The sequence below is a fragment of the Aulostomus chinensis genome, chromosome 24, assembly GCF_037954235.1.
Source record: "Aulostomus chinensis isolate RoL2024-O1b breed Wild chromosome 24, RoL_Achi_v1.0, whole genome shotgun sequence".
Lineage (NCBI taxonomy): Eukaryota > Metazoa > Chordata > Actinopteri > Syngnathiformes > Aulostomidae > Aulostomus > Aulostomus chinensis.
Window position 1 is genome coordinate 11,813,333 of NC_141343.1, and position 19,995 is coordinate 11,833,327.

Consider the following 19,995-nt stretch of genomic DNA (forward strand, 5'->3'; position numbering starts at 1 on the left):
GCCTGCCTGCTGGCCCTGGTCCTGATGTTGGCATCAGCTGGCATCGCCAGGTCAATCAACCACTGCCCTTTTATATGTCGTATGTATGTATGTGCGTGTACGTGATTTATGTGTGTGTGTGTGTGTGTGTGTTTAATGTGTGTGTGTTTGTGTGTGTTTTAACAGTTTCTACTGTGATGAAAGGCTGGATGACGGCAGCAGATGGATAGAGCCGAGGGAGGTGAACACGGGGATGTTTGCTCTTTCACACAAAGGAAGGGACTGGGACGACACAGGAGAGGTGGGCCCTGAATCGTTGCTGACCCCGCTGACGCTGCACTGCTTATGAACTTCCTGCTCTCAAGCCCCACTTCTACCCACCGTGTCTACGCATGTATCATCGACTGCTTTTGTAACGTTTTGATGGGAGGCCTGCTTCTGATGGCCTGTTTCTCCTTACTAGAGACTTCTTTTTTAGAAAATTGTATTTGTTTATTTAAATTAAAGACCGGAAGTGTGCGCGTGTGGGCGGGTCCCAGACTGCCATAGTGAACGCCTTGAATGCGGTTTTCCAGCGTGAGGCACAGAAGCTGCAGAGAGTCGTCCTGTCAACTTGTGACCGCCGCATTACGGGTTTCGCGTGTGTCCATAAACGGAGTAATGGCGAGTGGTTCCCTGAGGCGTGCGTGTGCAGTTCTGGCTCTGCTGCTGACGCTGGAAGGTGAGGTTCTCCGTTAGGCTGACACGAGCGCACACCAGACACACGAGGACATGCACGCCTCCGCCTTTGTGCCGCACTGGGCGGAAAGAAGGCCGAGTAACGGTCCGCTGGCCCGCCGGAGCCGATGCTGTTGTCCTCACACACACACTCACACACACACACACACACACACCGTCATTCGTCTCTTTTAATATGCATGAATATCTTAATGTCCGGATTTTTATTTAAAGAAGCCGGCTTGATTCACGTATTACATTTGCTCTGATGATGTCACCTGCTCCATTATTATTATTATTATTATTATTATTATTATTATTAATATTATGATCATTATTATTATTAGGAATATAGTGGCTCGTACTGATTTGACTATTTTACAGATAGTAATGATCAAACAGATGTTGCACCACCCTACTACCCTCTGTCTGGATGACACCTGCCATGTGGTAACTGATGACGTCACACCCAGGGAGGATGAATATCAGTTCAGAATGTTAAGTCAGAGAATAATACCCCTTACCCTTTACCTCGCTAGAAGAAAACCATACAAGCGGTAGGTCCAGCACAGCACATTTCACTCAGCTTTATTGTGTATAAAATATCTGTTGACATTTGTATACAGCTGAAAAAATAGTTGATGCCAATGTGATACATGGCAGAAGGGTGGGGTTAATGTATTCATAAACAGAGAATAAGTAAACTGATGGCTTAATGAAGCTGACAACGGGGGATGCTGGGTGGTGGAGCATCTCTGTGGTGCTGGTGGGTGGGATGGAGGCTTGATGCTCAGGATAAGAGTCACACAAATGGGAAAAAAACACGTCGCGTTGACGTGAAAGCACCTCCTCTCTCGCATGTTGAAGACACGTCTGGTCTTTAATGTTGCTACATCTGTATGAATACGCTTACCTTCCAACGCCTGGTCTAATAATAGCAGGGACAGACATCCCTGAATGGAGCGTTCAGCCTCAGCCTCGAAGGAAGGAGCTAAGCTGTAGCGAGACTGGGTCACATCCCGCTACTGCACTGATCTGCCACCATCACAAGATCATGTGACCTCAATCTGTATGTAAGAGTTGTGAGGAGTTGATTCCAGTGGGGGTAACAGAAGTAAGATAATGAGATTTAAAATGATTGACGCACGCACGCACACACACACACACAAACACACACACACACACAGAAACAGAGCACCCAGCGAGGTCAGCTGGTTAGTGTTTATCTGATCTGAGGTTTCTGGCCACTGCTGTCCCTGTGTGTGTTCGTAGACAACAAACAGAGGATTAGCGGGCAGAGTTTAGTCCCAGGGGACCGGGGGGGGGGGGGGCGATTGCTGATTATTGAAATGTTGGTTTGTTTGATGTGTTAGATTCAGTCTAAAGTGCATGTGTGTGTGCTTTCTTACTTTCGCTCCTATTTGTGTCTCCTCATTCCTATGCGACATTTATTCATCGCTGCACCCCTCATTCCAACTTTTGGATGTTGAAAACATTTTTATTACTTTGGGTTTATTGATGTTTCAGACTTAGGACTTATAAGAACTTATCCCATTTGATCTTATTTTATTTCCATCCATCCATTGTCTTCCGCTTATTCCTGTTAAGGGTCGCGGGGGGGGGGGTGGAGCCTATCCCAGTGGCTACGGGCGAGAGGCAGGGTTCACCCTGGACAGGTCGCCAGTCCATCACAGGACCAACACATAGAGACAGACAACCATTCACACTCACAGTCACACCTACGTTCAATTTAGAGTATCAATCAGCCTCGTCCCCTCTTGATGTCTTTGGACTGTGGGAGGAAGCTGGAGTACCAGAGAGAACCCACACAGGAACAGGGAGAACATGGAGACTCCACACACAAAGATCCTGTGCTGGAGCCGGGACTTGAACCCTGAACCTTCTTGCTGTGTGGCGACAGTGCTGACCACTGCACCACCGTGCCACCCTCATTTTATTTCATCTCATCTTACTTTAGCTTATCTGTTTCTCATCTGTCCTCTCAGTGGTCCTGTCTCAGGACTTAAACCTGGCTGATGCTCTGGGAGAGGGAGATGCTGCAGACACTAAACCATGTAAGTAATCTGTTACATGATGTACTATATACACACACACCCACACACACACACACACACCGCACTTTCTCCATCTTAATTTGTTGAAATCATTGAGATAAAGAAAATAAACTTCATTCGCTTGATTTCAACACTTGACGGTACATTCATTCTCTGATTTTATACGTTTTGTGACGTACTGTAAGGTGTAAATATATGATTAGGACAAGGAAATCTTCAAACATCAGCAGTTTGCGTTGGTATGAATTTATTTCATAGCAACAGATTACACTCACGACTATGGAACAGCCTCATAGTAACCCTCTGGGACAACTGTCAGAGTATTATTCATCCTTACGACATTCAGGGAGGTCGCGTGCAGAGAGAGACCGTGTTGGTGCTTTGCCTCCTCTGGGCTGGTGCTGGTTTTTGGTTTTATCCTATTGAGGTGGTTTAAGAAATACCAGAAATATCCTTTCATTTGTATCAAAGTACTTCGTCACTATGGGAGTAGATTTTCATAAATGACTAAAAGAGATGGCAGCATGTGAGAGGGAAGACGTGGAGAGATGGGAAGCGCGTGACCCAAATACAATACAATCTACCCATCCTTGTAGTTTTGGAGGTTACAAATACACTGATGTACACACTTCAGTACTCGGTAGAAGAGGTTAGGCCACACGCAGAGCAATGGCGCCTTCTAATTTACACCGTAGGTCCATAGTTCCAACTTCCGATGTCTGTTCGATTCAAATAAATTTGTTCTGCTGCATCTGCTCATGAAAAATACACATCTCAACCTGAGGTTTGTTTATCAAGTGTGGAGATTGATGGTTTTACACACACACACACACACACACACACAGGTTTGCATAGCTGTCCTTATGAGGACATTCCCTTGACTTCCATTCTTGTGAACATCCCAACCCGAGCCCTAATCTTAATCTTAATCCTAACCAATTGATGCCTGACCTCAACCTCAAGCTAACTGCAACTCACACCTTCACTCTAACTTTGACCAGGTGTTCATAAATTACGTTCTGCCACATTAGGACCGGCCTTTGGTCCCCACGAGGACTAGGGGTCCTGATAAGGTTGGTGGTTATATCAGAAAAGGTCTCCACAAGATAACAAAAACCAAGTACGCACGTGGATGCTCAAACTCAAAGTTGGGATCATGATTTGAATTCCTGTTGCAGTGTTTTTTTCTGTGTCAGTGTCGGGTTATTCCCGAGTCCTGAGTACAACAGAAGGAAGCATAATTCTACTCCTGTCTGTCTGCCTCACCAGTGACCCCTACACCGAAACCAGCAGCACCAGCGGGAGGAGCCGGAGCAGGTAAGAACTATAATCATCACGCGATATATAATAACTTAAACCAGGGGAATGCCTGGCTGAATAGAAGTTGCGGGAGGACGATGGTGCTAATCATGATGATGTCTCTTTCATTGCTGTTGAGCTAAAGAACAAGGTGGTCGTCACGTTGGATGAATGACTGGAATCGCATCGCAGCATGTAATAGTTTAGTGTGTTATACATGATTTATGCTCTAGAAGCTTCAAGTGTTTTGAAACACTGTCTTAAAAATGATGAATCGCAGAGGAGGTGAAAACAGAAAACCTTTCTATCTCAACAGCGACTCCTGCACCAAAGCCGGCAGCACCAGCAGGGGGCGCAGGTAAGAACCCCACCGCCGCCACTGAGCGTGAAGATGGTAGAAACACTCGGTTGAAGGAAACTCCAAACAACGGAGCGAGCATGAGATCCCCTGAGACTCAACCAGAGGGATTAAAAACGGAGGAGAGAAAACGTGTCAAAACTACAAAGAGACGATGCAACACCAAGTTCGGTCGAGTTGGAAAAATAGTCATTGATCCCGATTCGTGGATCATTTGTAAAACAGATCTCTTCAGCCATACTGACACAGACAAGAAACACACCCTTATTTTCCTCTCATGGACAAAAAAAACAAAAAGATATTTGTTATCTAACGGTCTTCCTATTTGATGGCTCACTCTCCTCCTAATTGATCGCTGATTGTCCTCCTAATTGATGCCTAATTGATGGCTCACCTCCCCACGAATTGATGGCGAACTGACAGCTAGTTGTTGCCCTAGTTGATGGATAACCGGCTAACTGTCGAAACTGGCGACTGACTGTCCTAACCAATGCTAACCGTCCTAACTGCTCCTTGCAGGCACAAAGGCCCCTGTGAAGCCCAAACCCAAGCCAGGTGAGAGATTCCTCTGAGCTGCTGCTGTCATGAAGCCCCTCCCTCAACTGCAGCCAAAAGTGCACCTTTAGTTCCCACCCTGCCTACCCTTTTCTATTGTGCTAACCTGTCGTGATTTGATTTGCTGTTAATGTCCCCTCGGTATTTCCTTTGCGAGTCAGATCGGATCATGTTTGGCATCATTCATGTCAAGCTCAGGCTGCCAGCTTGTCCAACACTGTGGCCGCAACATAAATATCCCTACAACGATGATGGGGTTCACACATACAGATCCCCGCAATGAGCTTCACACTTGTGGTTCTCAGTGTCTTCCCTGACGGCCAGGTCAGGGTTATTTGGAAAGCGCCAAAATGTAACCCCGAAACCAGCAGGGGACGATGCTAACCTGACACACCAGAGGTTTTTGGTCCCCACAAGTTTAATTAGTTCTTCACAATTTCTAGGCAGGTTATGAGACCACCTTTTTTTATTCGGGAATGCCTGCCATTTTTTTGTTCTTTCATTGAAGAAATGCCAACCACTTTAGGAGCCGCCATCGTTGTTCTTGTTGTAATCGTTACAGTGGAAGGTAGTGCTAATTAACGCAAAACACTGTGATGGCGATAGCCTCGCTGAAACTTTGTTACACCGATCACCACTGGCTTCTTCTATTGTTTGTCCGTCAGCACGATGTCTGGTTGCTTAACCGTCACAAGTTTGTCAGCCTGGATCTGAAAGTCCCGCAGGATCTTAGCTCAGCCGTTCTCCTCCACCCAAGGAGGGACCTTCCAGTCTGACTTCTAGCCCATACTCACTGCAGATGCTTCTATACACTATGCCAGCCGCGTGGTTACGGCGTGCCACGTACGCTCTTCTGCCTGCATCTTACACCCTGCTACTGTGTGCTGAACTGTCTCGGGGGCGTCTTTGCACCGCTTGCATCCATCCTGTCTGGTGTGGTAGACTCTGGTCTCTGTGGATCTTGTACCAAGTGCCTGCTGGCATGAGTCACTCCTCTGTGCTGTCTTTCAGTCCACTACTACTACTTGACTTGATTCATCCTGGACGGTGGCTCTGACGCTCACCAGTCCCTGGCCTTCCTCGCCCCACTTAGCGTGCAGATTTAAGGTGCTTGACTTGGGACACCCTGCATGCATTGTGAGGAGCTTTCATGTCTTGATATCCGCGGCCTCTAGCTCCTCCTTTTGCCAGCTTATTATCCCAGCGGGTATCTGATGATTGTCAGGGTGTATGTGTTGATGGTTCGGACCTTGTTCTTCCCAGTGAGCAGACTTCTCATTGGAGGGATTTGGCTGTGGCTGACTTCCTTGGAGTATGGTTTCCATTTGCCTGTGGGATAACCAAGGCACTTGTTGCTGGTCTGTACATCTGCAACGCTGCCTTCCGGTAGGTCAGCCTCATATGTTAGGATCATCTTCTCTCTCTTCGATACGATCCCAACCGCACTTGTCTGTATGGTTATAATTTCCGCCCATGAAATCATGAATCATGTGTGAAAGAGGATGGTGAGATCGACCTTACTGATGAACATGGTAGATGTTTCTTCATGTGACATGCGCTTTTGGGCCCCTCACTGACCAACGTTTTTATCTCCCATCCAAGGGCGGGGACACTAATAGTCTGATGAATGTCTGTGGCTGCTTTTACTGTGATCCCTTCTCAAGTTTGATTTTGAACCCTTGCTTCTGTGTTTGTTCTTTTCATGGCATGTTCCATTGACCTTTGACCCCTACAGCTGGCGGTGACTTTGACCTGGCTGATGCCCTGGACCCCGTCAATGACATTGGCAAGGATAAGAACAAGGGGCAGCAGGGAGGTGGTAGGTTTAGCGCCTGACGCTAATAGCTTGATAGTCCACGACACACAGTGTGTTTCTGTATGTGTGCGTGACAAATACACTGCAGCAAACACTCTGATCCCTCCTACCATTTAAAATTTAATATAATCGAATAACACTTAAGAACCACATCAGTTAATTTAGTTTTCTACTTTTCATGAGTAGACTTGAAATGATTGTGCAGCGGAGCTGTGAACGGAATCAACAGAGAGGACTAAACACTAAACACACTAGCAGTAACAAATATTATCATTATTCTTGTCATTACTACCATGTTTTCTAATCAACAAAACCAGAGTAATTAAACAAAAATGAAAGCCTTGGTCACCATGTAACCCACTTAAGAGTCTCGGTCCCCCATGTGCGGAAATAATTTCCAAATTCAAAAGCTGACAACGAGTTTATGATTGAACAGATCGTAAACAGCTGAATGACAGAGAGCGCCGTCATGACAACCTCCTCCCCGAGTTTGGCGAATTCGAACAAAAACCGCTCGGAAGCTGAGACGTCTATTTTAGCTTAGCTTAGTTTATAAGGTAATTTCATTTTGTTCCACATGTACAACTAAAACAGCATGTATATTCCTGTGGGATGACATCCCAAGGACCATGAAGTGGGAAGTGAAGCCTTCGCTTTGAAAGCGCAACACTTGAACGGCAAATATTTATATCTCTTGCACGTGAACATGCTGAAGAATGAAAGAAGCAAAAAAACGAAACCAAACAAATGCGTACATAAATCACATTTGTGTGTGGAGATCCAGTTGCATCAAGGAGAAAATAATCACACCTCTGTTTTATATTAGTTCACAATCTAGTATATATGTATTATATACATTCTATATCGATTCTATATCTTCCATATATCCAGTATCATTGCTAATCTATATGTATGTGAGCAGCGAAAAAAGGCCAAAACACACACATGTACATTCATATATGTGTGTGTTTTGAACCCCGTATGGTTTGAACCCTCTGCTTTACATTTATTGATAGTCTTTTATTCAGACAAGACCTTTTAAAGTCACTGTGTGTTTCCCATTTCCATCTCCTCACAGAAACTGCGCTCCAAATGTGCTCCTTTTGCTGAGAAACATCTTTGTCGTCACATTAGTTCCGACCTCTGATTTTGTAAACGTGCACGTTCCTCCTAGATTATACGGATGAAGTATTTTTCAGGTCATGATCCGGACATATTTAATTGTTTTCTTTTAAAAAAGAAAAAAAGAATTGTGTAATTTTTGAATCCTCCCCATCTCTGAGTTAAGAGCGTATGAGTTTGTGGATTGTCAGTTCTGCGGTTCTCTGTAATCAGCTCTGTTTATAATCCTAAATGTGCTCTTATGTAAGGTGAAAACTGGATTTGTGATTTGGGAGCAGGCGGTTGCTCCCCCCCCCCCCCCCCCGACCTCCAAATAACGCCGGCTTAACTCAGAATAACACAGTTTACCTTCTGTTTTTTATTCAGACAAAATGATTCACTGAAATGTCCTCAGGAAGTGTTGATGTGATTTTAACTGAAAATTCACTGAAAAGATGAGCTATTTTGAAATGATAACAAGTACAACAAAATGTTGTACGCAGCAGACCGACAAAGAGCAGCAAAAACCAAACAAAAACACAGTGATTTTCATTGGTGGAGAATGAATTATGAATGTCTTCGTCATGGACACACACATGCATCCTTCCCTCTCCACGTCTCAACGCGTACAACAGCTTTTCTCAAGTAGAACCTTTGCGGGACTTCAAATTCTTCGGCCATCATGAGATTCACACTGAAGACGTGCTGAAGAGTAACCCAGCAACACGATTAAAGAAGCACGCGAGCGAAAAGAAAAAAACAAAATACCATGTGAACACGCTGAACAAAGCCGTGTGTGTGTGTCGTCCAAGGGTTGGTAGGCGTACAAAGAATGCATGCATCAGAGCTCGCCGCATGTACAAAAAAAAAAAAAAAAGAGCAGGCGGCTCGTCTCGGAGGGTGACCACTTCTGTCTCTGTTCCCAGGTGGATTTACTGACGATGACCTGGCTGACGTGGGTAACGACAACACATACAAACCTGACAAAGGCAAAGGTAATGCTGACCACCCCCCCAACCCCCACCCCCGCTGCTACGCTCTCGTTACCAACATCCAAACATGGCCGCTGCTCTGTTTTCTACAGGAGGACGTCCTGACGGTGGCCGTGACCACGTTGACCAGTATGACGACAACAGTGGTGGGTTGTCTGTGTTTCGCTGTGTGTTCTTAACCACTTTTGTATCTGTGTGATAATGTGTCAATACGTGTGTGTGTGTGTGTGTGTGTGTTTTTGTGTCTGTCCTCCAGAGACCACAGCAGAGGTGGGCACCATCGCAGGGATTGTTAGTGCTGTTGCCATGGCGTTAGTGGGCGCAATTAGCAGCTACATCTCCTACCAGAAGAAGAAGCTCTGCTTCAGTATACAGCGTAAGATCTCAACTTTCATTAAACGCGTGTGCGTGCGCGTGCGTGTGTGTGTGTGTGCTCTTACACTTGCAACATCGTGAGGACCAGAATTTGTTCAGAACAAATAGAGTGAGGCCATTTTTGGAGAGTTGGGACATTTTGGCCGTTTGAAGGTCAGGTTTTAGGGTCCGGGTCGGGATTAGGTTAGGGTCAGGGTTAGGGTCAGGAACTTAGCTGTTGAAGGCATTGTGTCAATGAAGGTCCTCACAAAGATAGAAGTACAAGAAGGGGGTGCAAGTAGGCCCCTACAGTTAAGACGGGAAAGTAGCTGTGTGAAAACCCACATTCAGAACCACTTTAAGAGAAAAGACAGGGCTGCTGAAGAGGTGAGGAGAACTGAACCACGTGAAACAACGAAGGTTGTGGAAGTCCGGGATACTCAACCCGTGCCTTGCTAGCAGCATGCGGTTGTTTAATACCTGGTTGCGGCTCTTTCATGTCCACCTTAAAAAAAAAAAAAAAAAAAAAAGATTTCTAAAAGCCTCTGCTGTTTAACCGCTGCGCCACAGTCACCGGCGCCAATCGCGTCCGTTTGAATCATTGTTTCGGTTTCCACCAGAAGCTCAGCGGCGGGTGTCAGGAACTTCCCGGCTCACTGCTCTCCTCCGCTGAGAATGCACAGCGAGAAACTGGCAGGTAACCATCTTGTCTATTGATGAGTTTCGCCTGATCCTGATTGGACACTACGGTTGAGAAAACAGGAGAAGAAGAACTCTCTGATCGGCCAACAGACAGAAAGCCGTCGTTGTTGAAATCCTTTGTTTCACCGAAAACCATGGCAACGCTGTGGGTTATACTAATGTAAGAGTACAGTTACTGCACTGTACTTCACAAATCTTTAACAACATAGTATTAGTATCGGTTCTTCTCAAATGCACACCAAGTTCATGAAAAAAAGGGACGTTCTTGAACTGTGTCTCTTTCAAAAAAATGTTATAGTCACAGTGGCTCCTTGTGTGTGTGTGTGTGTGCGCGGGTGTGTGTGTGTGCGCGGGCGTGTGTGTGCGCACGCGGACGGCTGGTTTACGTTGTTTCATGCCAAGTCTCTCTTAGTTCATAACTAAGAACGACTGATCGTCTGTTCTTGTGTCGTCACAGAGAGCTTGAACACTGATATGGTGAAGGCTGAGAACCCCGACGCCGTGGTGGCCACAGAACCGCAAGGTACTCGCTGCTCTTTTCTCTCAAGTCTTATCGTAGAACCTTTTGCTGAGACCGGGCCTCTCTTCAAAAGTAAAGAACTTTTATTTTTTTTCTTTCTTCGGAGCCTTCCTTCTTAAATGGCGCTTTGAACATGATGGCAGCAGCTCCCCGAAGTGAGGAGCTTGTCATCGGATTGCAAGCTCGCTACAAATTTAGCAAAGATTAGCCAATTTTAGCTGCAACTGATAGAGAGTCGTCGCGTCAAGGAAGTCGGACCTAAATTTCGAAATGAGCCGAGGAAGACAAGATCCGAAGAAGGCAGGATTTATTACCCGAACTAAAGTGATGTTAAATTCACCGATGAACACAATAAACCACACACACTGCGAAAAGCAGACTGGGGAAAACAGCAGGTGGGATCCAAAACTAATCATAACTGCCAACATAAAAACATGAAAGCTGAGACTAAACTAACATGGGGCCGGTTTCAGGATCAAGGCTCAGTAAAGTCAGAGTCTAACCCGGAACTGTGAGCTTTGGGTTCTAGAACAGCTGATTTGTTTTAATTTAATCAGGTCTTTTGGGGTTCACTCTCAGTTGAGCACGTTCACCAAAACTATAAAAAGCCAACATTAATGGAGCTCCATTGCTATGGATACCATGGCAACTGCTTAAAAAAAAGAAGAAGGGGTAATCATAATTTAAGCCCTCTGGAATTAGAAATCATCAGGCAAAATTGCTGCTTGAGTCAGCGCGTAAGTTTGAATGTAGTCTGTTCTTTTCATGTTGAATTCTGAGAATTACTTCAGTTAATCGAGAGGCGTTGAAATTTTAGGTTTGATCCCGAGGGAAAAGTGAGCAGCGGCTGTTAAACTCTGTTCCTTTTCCACACATGAAGGCTACAGAGTTTCTCGGTCGGACCAAACTCAGTCATAGTTTACTGCTAAACTCCGGCAGACAGGCTCACACATCACAGCAACGGTGTTACGACATGGTGTCTCACTCAATTAGGTCCCTGTTGCAACAACATGTTTTGGTTCAGCACCTCTGGTGTAACATAAACACTCGTTCCTCTGAAACGTATAACTTAACAATAGTTTCCATTGTTCCAGAGGCGGCTTAAAATGAAATCTACGAATCCTGTTTGGCGTTAGGACAGCTGATAAAGAGCGGCTCCTTTAATTTGCAGTAGCGCTGATGTTGTTGATGTGAGGACAGGGGCGGCGTGGCCCAGAGGTGAAGTTGCCGTCTTGCGACCTCAGGGTCGCTGGTTCTGTCCTCACACGTCTCTGTGACCACGTCGAAGTGACCTTGAGCGAGATACCGAGCCCCTAATTGCTCCTGATGGCCCTGCGACAGACTGGCGACCCGTCCAGGGTGAACCCCGTCTCTCACCCAATGTCAGCTGGGATAGGCTCCACCCCCCCTTAACCCTTCGTGGATAAGCGGTATAGAAAATGGATGGATGGATGTGAGGACAGATCAGATGTATAATGGACGCCACAATATGCTCAAATTCATCTGAAATAATAATACATCTGCACAGTAACGTCTCTTTCAATCTATAAGATTCTTGAAATGACACCTTGACAACAAAAACAACAAAAACAACAACATTTTATATTGTAAGTCCGAGTGATTATCTAAACCAGCCTGGGTATTCATTTCTTACAGACAGTAAAACCCCACCAACACGCGCTTGGAGACAGAGGGAAAAAGACTAGACAGAGATGAATCGCTCAAAACAAGGCAGGAAGTAAAGACAGGAGGGCGTGCATTTCAAAATAAAATAGGAACTGGTAAAGGCTTGGATGAATACAAAACAAACCACAGACACCCGAGGGAAACAGAGAAATACAAAGGTCAAGAGTCAAGAGGCTGGGTTCTCTTCAGTGACCGTCATAAATATCGATCACCTTTGAGATGGTCAGGTAGAGCAACCAGTAGATTCGATTTTTTTTTTTTTAAATTTACATAACTCAAATAAAAAAAAACGATGTTTTTATCACTACACTTTTAGTGTACAGTATTCAAGTGTATTGGTATATTTTAAGTTTTACTGCTTAATTTGGATGAGTGCAGCCATCTCGTGCTGCAATGACACAACCAAATTGGTCGAGTGCGTTTGATTGATAAAATGCCAAATCGCCATAAAACGTGACGTCATGACAGGAGCCACACTCTTTACATTAAAACAAATGAATTGCATTCATTAAAAGAAAAAAAATCTGATAAATAAATAGAAATAGATCGTGTTTTTTTGTTGTTGTTGTTTCTTTTTCATTTCTACCGGTGCAACAACCGGTGTTCCTGTTTTCTAGAAACCTCCGAAAAACGATGGAACCTTCAGATGTTTGGAAAGGAGTGAATGAGTTCTAAGAGGTGGAACTGACTGTGTGTTTGGATGTGTCGCTACATATTTTGTTTTCATCTCCACAGTCCAACAGACTCTTCTGGAGCCGCCCAACGCTGAACCCCCCACTGAAGAGAACGCTGTGTAACCCACCAACCCACACACACACACACACACACACACACACACACACACACACACACACACACACACACACACACACACACACACACGTTCTTGTCGATCTTGAAGGAAGTGGGGATCGTAGTCCTCCTCTGCTGAATGTGAACACTTTTTTTTTTTTTTTAACGCTCTTCTGTAACCATGGACAACGTTTTATGTCACATGAGTGAGTTCTTGTTGACCACTAACTGATCTTCAGTACGTGAACGTTTCCAGCGTAGCTTGAACTCACACATGTAGGGGAGGTGGAACCGGGGTCTCCGGCTGTCCTGAGTTTACAGGAAGTCTCTAGCGTGATGGGCCCCTTTCTGGGGAGTCCAAGCGGTTCAAATGCGTGGTAACGTCTTCAAAACTATCCGCCAACTCAACAACAACAACAACAACAACAAAGTTGCTAGTTTACCCAGAGGAGAATTTGACGTCCCGCTCTGAGACGTCAAAGTCAATGAAGAAGAAAAAAGAAGAGCCCCAGATCTCTACTGAAAGCCTTGTAACCACTAATAATGTTATGACTAATTCTATTATTATTATTATCATTATGATTATTATTATAATTATTAGTCATAGTAGTAGTAGGAATGCACTGTACTGTGTTAATCAGAGGGTTGGGCACAATCGGACAGTTAGTTGATGTAGTACTTGTACATATGTAACCCTTTTTTTCATCTTAAATATGTTATCTTTAATTTATTGATTTATTTTTCCGTTAACAACATGACGATTGTGAAGTCATGATCAATGTTGACTACGTTATTAACGAGGAGGCGGCCTCTGATGTGTTTAGTGTCCACATGGAGACAAGGGGAAACTTTATCGAGTTACTTCATGTTACTGCTGCTGCATCTTCACCCTCCTCATCCTAATGTACAAAGTTGCCTTATTCAGTTTGGGATCTTTTTGCAGTGGGTGAGAATGATAAGGTGTCTAAAATGTGTGTCTACATACAACCGTTGACTTTTGAAGGATACATACGAGGTCAGTTTTTTTCAACTAGCCAAGATAACCAGCAGTATGACGTAGCTTAATGAAGGACTCCTGGTGAGGGTTGGTTTTAGTGATGGTGCAATAATTGCAGTGAGAAATGCCTCCTGAAGGACAGAGTTCATGGCCCCATAGATATGAAGCATCAAACAAGGACTCACTTCATGACATGTAGCACAAATACGATGCTAGCTAAATCAGTTCAGCAGCAGTTCCAGCTCGCAGTGTGCACTTTCATTGCTTTTCTTATGAAAGGGGTCGTTAGCAACAGTGAGACACATGAACAGAGGGATTAACATAATATCTAGCTGTGAAACATGCCACCTGCTACGTACTAGCTTATATTGTTTGCACAAACTAGCCAATATTGTTTGTATTGTGTATTTTCGTCTTAAAACCGAGGCGCAATGTATTCAGAACAACTTCTAATGTCCAATAGCAGCCATTTTGAATAGCATTATGGAGTGGAAATCCACGTCATGCTTAGCGTGAGCATAAAACTAGCATTGTGGGGACATTTTTCAAATGAAAAAGAAAATGTTTATATTCTACACTAAAGCTCAACCATTAGAATTTTCATATTAAGAATCTTTTTCAAAGAAGGAATTAGGTGTAATAGTTTTAGTTTATCTTAGATTCTCAAGTTTTCTCTCCATAGCACTGTAATAATCCAGTGCATAAGTTAACTTCTCTTTCTACAATAACTGGCCAAAAATATCATTTAATATTTTTATGTAAAAAAAAAAAAAAAAAAAAAAAATTTGCAATGAATTTTAACATAAACATATGGCACAAGTTCCAGTGTATTTCTTTTTTTGTGCCATACTAATTTAAAGCTGCTGCGTTTAGCATTTGCACGATAATTCCATTGCCTATTAATTTTCTTAATGTGTGCCAGTGTCTTCTTTTATATTACCACTGAAGCTGAATATTCATTAAATCCTAGACAGAGGTTTGTAACTGTTGAGGAAAGAAGATAAGATAGAAGAAGTTTGTGCTGATGTTTTCTTTCAAAGCTACATTGTTTGCTATCATCAAGGCTTTGTGTAAATCTACTTGTTCTGTCTGGCCACACTTCTACCTTCGTACCTTTGGTACAGTAATTGCAGAGCACAAACTGGAACCACTATCCAGCACAGACGTTTGTGGTGTTACAGTTGTTCACATTATCAACATGTGATGGAGGTAAATGTCACCCACAAATAGCTGGCCACTATCTGTTAGGTAATCCAAAAAGCCCTATTTGAAACGTATTAAAAACTTTACACCGTTCCTTTTATATTATCCACCCTTTGTTGCTCAAACTATGCTTGGTGATATTCAAAATGGCTGCCATGGCAAAAAGAAAGAGGATGTTTTGACAGGGTGGTGTGATTGGTGGCTCTGCCACAAGGATTAACAATAATCTTGAGAACTCTGCTTTAGCAATGCAGGTGAAGTTAGCGGTAGTTAGTTTCAATAGTGTCATAAAGAGTGCTGCTAATGTGCTGGTGACATTAGCAGTAGTTTGCTTTGATTGTGTCACAACAAGAGTGGCTGATGTGCTGGTGACACTAGCAGGACGTAGCTTCAAAAGTGTCATCACAAATGCTGCTAATGTGCTGGTGACGTTAGCAGAAGCAAGCTTCAGTAGTGTCGTAACCATGGTCACAAGTGCTGCTAATGTGCTGGTGACATTAGCAGTAGCAAGCCTCAGTAGTGTCATAACCATGGTCACAAGTGCTGCTAATGTTTTGGTGACATTAGCAGTAGTTAGCTGCCACAGTGTCGTAATGAGTGCTGCTAAAGTGTAGGTGGTGTTAGCAGTAGTTAGCTGCAATCGTGTCGTAACCAGTGCTGCTAACGCACAGATGATGTTAGCAGCAGTAGTTAGCTTTGATAATGTTGTTACAAGTGTGTATGGAACGTTGTAATGCTTGTACATATTACTGTGTTTGTACTCTAAGCGGTGTGTTACTAAACTAGACTCTCTTTTGTTTGTGTGTGTGAGTGTGTGTGTGTGTGTGTGTGAGTGTGTGTGTGTGTGTGTGTACTCTCTAGCTTGCTCTTTTTACACTTTTTACCAGACTTGACTTTTACTAACAGCTGAACTTTTATACATATGCTGCTTCCTGTATTGCCAGTTGACGATGCCAAATTGTTATTTTCTAAAGTTGTTTATTCCAAGGTGAGGAAGCTTTTATTTGGGAGATTTGGGCCGTGATTTAAATAATTTGTTGTTAACGATAGATTCTGACACAGGTCTGTTTCATGATCGTAGCTCTGGTAAGAATCAGTACCTGGATTAAATCCTTGACAGAAGAGCTTAAATTATTCCAAAGTTCAAAACCATATGGAACGAGATATGTGATATAACGGGTACCTTAAAACTGTGTAGTCACATAAAGTAGTGTAATGGTGTTGTTCAGGCCAAATGTAAAGCAAATCACCATTATGATCACATTACTTCAGCAGCCCTTTGGTCCATTTATTGCAATTGAATCACTGTCGCGTCAACGTTGACAGCAGCCATTATCCGGACACACATCCCAGAGACGTCCAGGGGGTTGCATCGCCTCCACTACTGCTCGCAGCAAATCACGTCTTCTCAAGACCCTCGTGATGACGTCATACTTGTTTTCCAATGGGACGTCCACCAGTACAGGGCAGCAACGAGGGTTTATCTGTCGTGGTTGACAGACATGGTTGAAATGGCCTAAAGAAAGTTTGTGACTAAATTAGCGCTGTCACTTTAACGCATTGACGAGATGAATTAATTACACTGCAAAGTAATGCGTTATAAAAATTAACGCGAGATTGATTATGGCACACTTGAGTGGCAATTCGATGCGAATTTTACCCAGACACCAGCATTTTAAAATTGGCCCACTGAAGGACCCGTACTTGGCAGCGGCTCGTCACTTCACACATGCGTCGCTAGCCAAAGTGCCTGTTTGAGGCTCCGCCTTCAGATGCCCTGACTTAGGTTTTATTCAATCGCCAATAAAAATGTGGATTTCTAATCTTCTCTTCTGAGTGCATTCACTTGATTAGTCATGCACTCCAATTTTGTAATGTCCTAGAATTCAAATTCTTTATTTGGGGACCTTAAACACATGTGAGATTAAAATGCGATTAATTAGATTAATCTTTTTAATGGCCTGACAGCACTAGACTGAATATGAGTGATGACTGCAAGGCGAGGCATTTGGTCTGAACGCACCATTGAAACTACACAAGCAGCAATTGATCCAGCACTGTGTTTAGTTCCACTGAACATTCAAACCTGTGAGGGGATCCCCCCCAAAATCTACGGGGTGGAAAGTGGTTCCGGTCAGTTAGCTGAATCTCGTGTCAACTCTCCTGGCACTCAAGCTGGTTCGGTTCACGGGCTGAAAGAATCAAATAATCTTGTGTTTCTGAGCTGGAAAGGATGTATGACCGCTGCGCAACGTGAGCTTGTCATGGCCGGATCAAGTGACACAAACTTTAAAACTGTCTTGATCGTTACCCCGGAAAATGAGACAATTGTGGTGCCAGAAATTCTTATAGCATCGTGGAAGCACGAAAGCGTCATAGAGGATTCTGTCTTCTCTTTTTACTCTAAGCTGGGAAATACAAACACTTTTGATGTCTCATGGCTGTTCTTGATACATTTTGTAATAATGCTTCTTCATCACATTCGGCTTTCAACCTTCACAACATTGTGTCAGAATGGGACTGAATTTGTGTTGCCCGTACCTGCCATGATCTATTTGGACAAACCCCCCCCCCCCCCCCCCCAAAAAAACGCATTTGTATGTATCCTCGATTATAAAGTGTTGCACCTTTCGGTTGCAATGATCCAGCTTCCGCTTTTTCTGCTCAGCTGTGGCACAAAGCTTTTTAGTGTTGACAGCCGGATACAGAAGACATCAACTGGTCCGTCCTCTCCAGAAGAAGCCGGACGCGTGCACTGAAGAGTCCAGCAGCAATCCTAAAGTCTTTCCAATGTTGCAAGACTCAACAAGAGGCTGGAACCTATATTGAATAGACTTGTTACCACACGTTCCGCTACGTTCCTTAAGATCTGATGGAATGGTCCAAGTGCTGACCTTTCCTGCTGATACTCCTGTCCAGCTGCCGTCAGGAATGCAGCTTTAGATCCAGACAAAGGTCTTTTAATCACCGATCGTTAGATTCTTTCAGCACTCGAAGCCCCTAGAATCAAGCAGCCTTAGAATAAAGTTCCAATTCGGTTCTATTTCTGTGAGAGTTCACGTGAAGGAGAGTTGGGCACCAGCAAGCAAACCGATACACACACACACAAAGGACCAGGGTAGGGGAGCATTCTGGAGTTTAGGTTGGATTTAGGTCTGGAGTTAAAATGACTGAGAATGATGGTGTCAGCTAAAATGACAGCATGAGGGAACAAGGTCCAACTCTGCATCTCTCTTTGCCTTATGCCTGTCACTGTCCCGTCAGGACTAGCCGCAACATTCACGCATCATCCCATAGCTGCGCCCGAGCAGGAGCCTCAACCTTCTTTGGGTGGGTAGCTTGAAAGAACAGGAGGTTTGGGGGACGATCAGCCAGGGGACTCAGGCGTGATTGATGATCAAGCTCAGGCTGCTGAACACTGACAAACCTCTCCGTTCATGAATGTATTAAATATTCACTGTTGCAAAACCACAAACCTTGTAGCAAAAACTCAAAGTCACCAAAGATGCAGCTCTGATTAAGGATTGATTTGGGATTAATAATCTGATGAAGTCAAAGAAACAGAGGAACGAGGTTTGAATCAGCACTTTGATATGAATGTAGTGAAAACGTCTGAGCAGGTGACGACTCAAGGATTCAGAGTCACACAAGTCCAGTGTGTGAGGATGTTTTCGAGCCACCGCAGGTTCGCAGCTGGTATCCCGTCGTACTGCGTCCTGATCGTCACGTCATCTGGCGTGTGTTCAGTCTCAGCTCAAACACACTCGGCCTTGGCCTTTATGAGCATCACGGATGTTTACATTGAGGTTGTGACTGGAAAACTGTCCAAAAATACTTCGATTGCTATCTTGAGTTGATCACCAGACTGCAGATGACACCAATCACAGACCACCAGCGGAGGCACGCTGCCACGTGTGCAGAGCCAGGACTGACAGTCCGGTTTCGATTTAAATGACAGATTCTGTCAAGGGCATGCTTGTTTTCCAACTCAGTGTGGGATTATTGTAATATCCGATCTGTGTGAGTACCTGTGTAGATGCAGTCACATGATGCTGACCCCTACTGTCAAACATGCTGCTTCTCGTATGCTTTTACACCAGCAAGGAGCGGGTTCTCGAGCCGGTTCCGCTCTGGAATCTGCGAACCCCGGTACCGTCGAATGAGCCGGCCTGAGCAAACACCAGGTTTGAGGTGATTGAAATAAGGACGTGTCATCATCGAAGGGTGTAATCCATGACAATCCCACTGATGTCACAAAACCCTTTCGTCAGAATCCTCTGAGCAGTTCAAAGATTTTTTTTTTCGGTACCTGGAGTGGAACCCCCTCTCCACTGGTGGCGTAGGCATAACCGACTGTCCCCTCGTTGTGATACTCTCTAGTGCCTCCCTATTCACAGAACCTCGCAACACCAAAACCAACCGACCCACGTTTGGTTCCTTAAACACAGTTGGATTAAGGTTTCGTTTTGCTGTTTGAGAACCCAGTAGCGAAACCAACCATTAAGAGATGAGCCTGATGGTGTTGAGGGCTTTACAGGGTTTGGTACAACACACACACGACTGTTACACACTTTGATGCATGCTTTTCTCTTCCTACTGTATACACACATACGTGTAGCTTACAAGTGTTGACCCGAGTCTTTCTGACCGCTGAATGTTGGAAAGTCCTCGTTACTCCGAGTGTACTAGTGATGAAACTAAACTATTAACTCTTTACTCCACTATGATGTTGCAGCTTGATGTTACCAATATCAACAAATAAAATAAACTCTTTGAAAAGACGAGTGCCGCTGGATTCATTCGTTCCCGTTAAATTCTAGAATTTACATTCAGGGACTTCATCAGAGGA

At 44.2% G+C, this 19,995-nt stretch overlaps 1 protein-coding gene across 1 annotated transcript in view; it reads left to right on the forward strand.

The window, feature by feature from the left end:
- The window catches only part of cd99l2 (CD99 molecule-like 2), a 22,445-nt gene extending 2,520 nt beyond the window's left edge, over positions 1-19,925 (forward strand). Inside the window, exons 2-12 of the mRNA XM_086198211.1 lie at positions 166-700; positions 2,703-2,771; positions 4,041-4,088; positions 4,387-4,428; positions 4,948-4,983; positions 6,719-6,802; positions 8,827-8,895; positions 8,985-9,038; positions 9,149-9,268; positions 10,406-10,471; positions 12,890-19,925. Coding sequence (XP_086054337.1) covers positions 541-700; positions 2,703-2,771; positions 4,041-4,088; positions 4,387-4,428; positions 4,948-4,983; positions 6,719-6,802; positions 8,827-8,895; positions 8,985-9,038; positions 9,149-9,268; positions 10,406-10,471; positions 12,890-12,951 — 810 coding nt within the window. The 5' untranslated portion in view covers positions 166-540 and the 3' untranslated portion in view covers positions 12,952-19,925. The remainder of the gene's footprint in view (positions 1-165; positions 701-2,702; positions 2,772-4,040; positions 4,089-4,386; positions 4,429-4,947; positions 4,984-6,718; positions 6,803-8,826; positions 8,896-8,984; positions 9,039-9,148; positions 9,269-10,405; positions 10,472-12,889) is intronic.
- Positions 19,926-19,995: the final 70 nt, after the last annotated feature.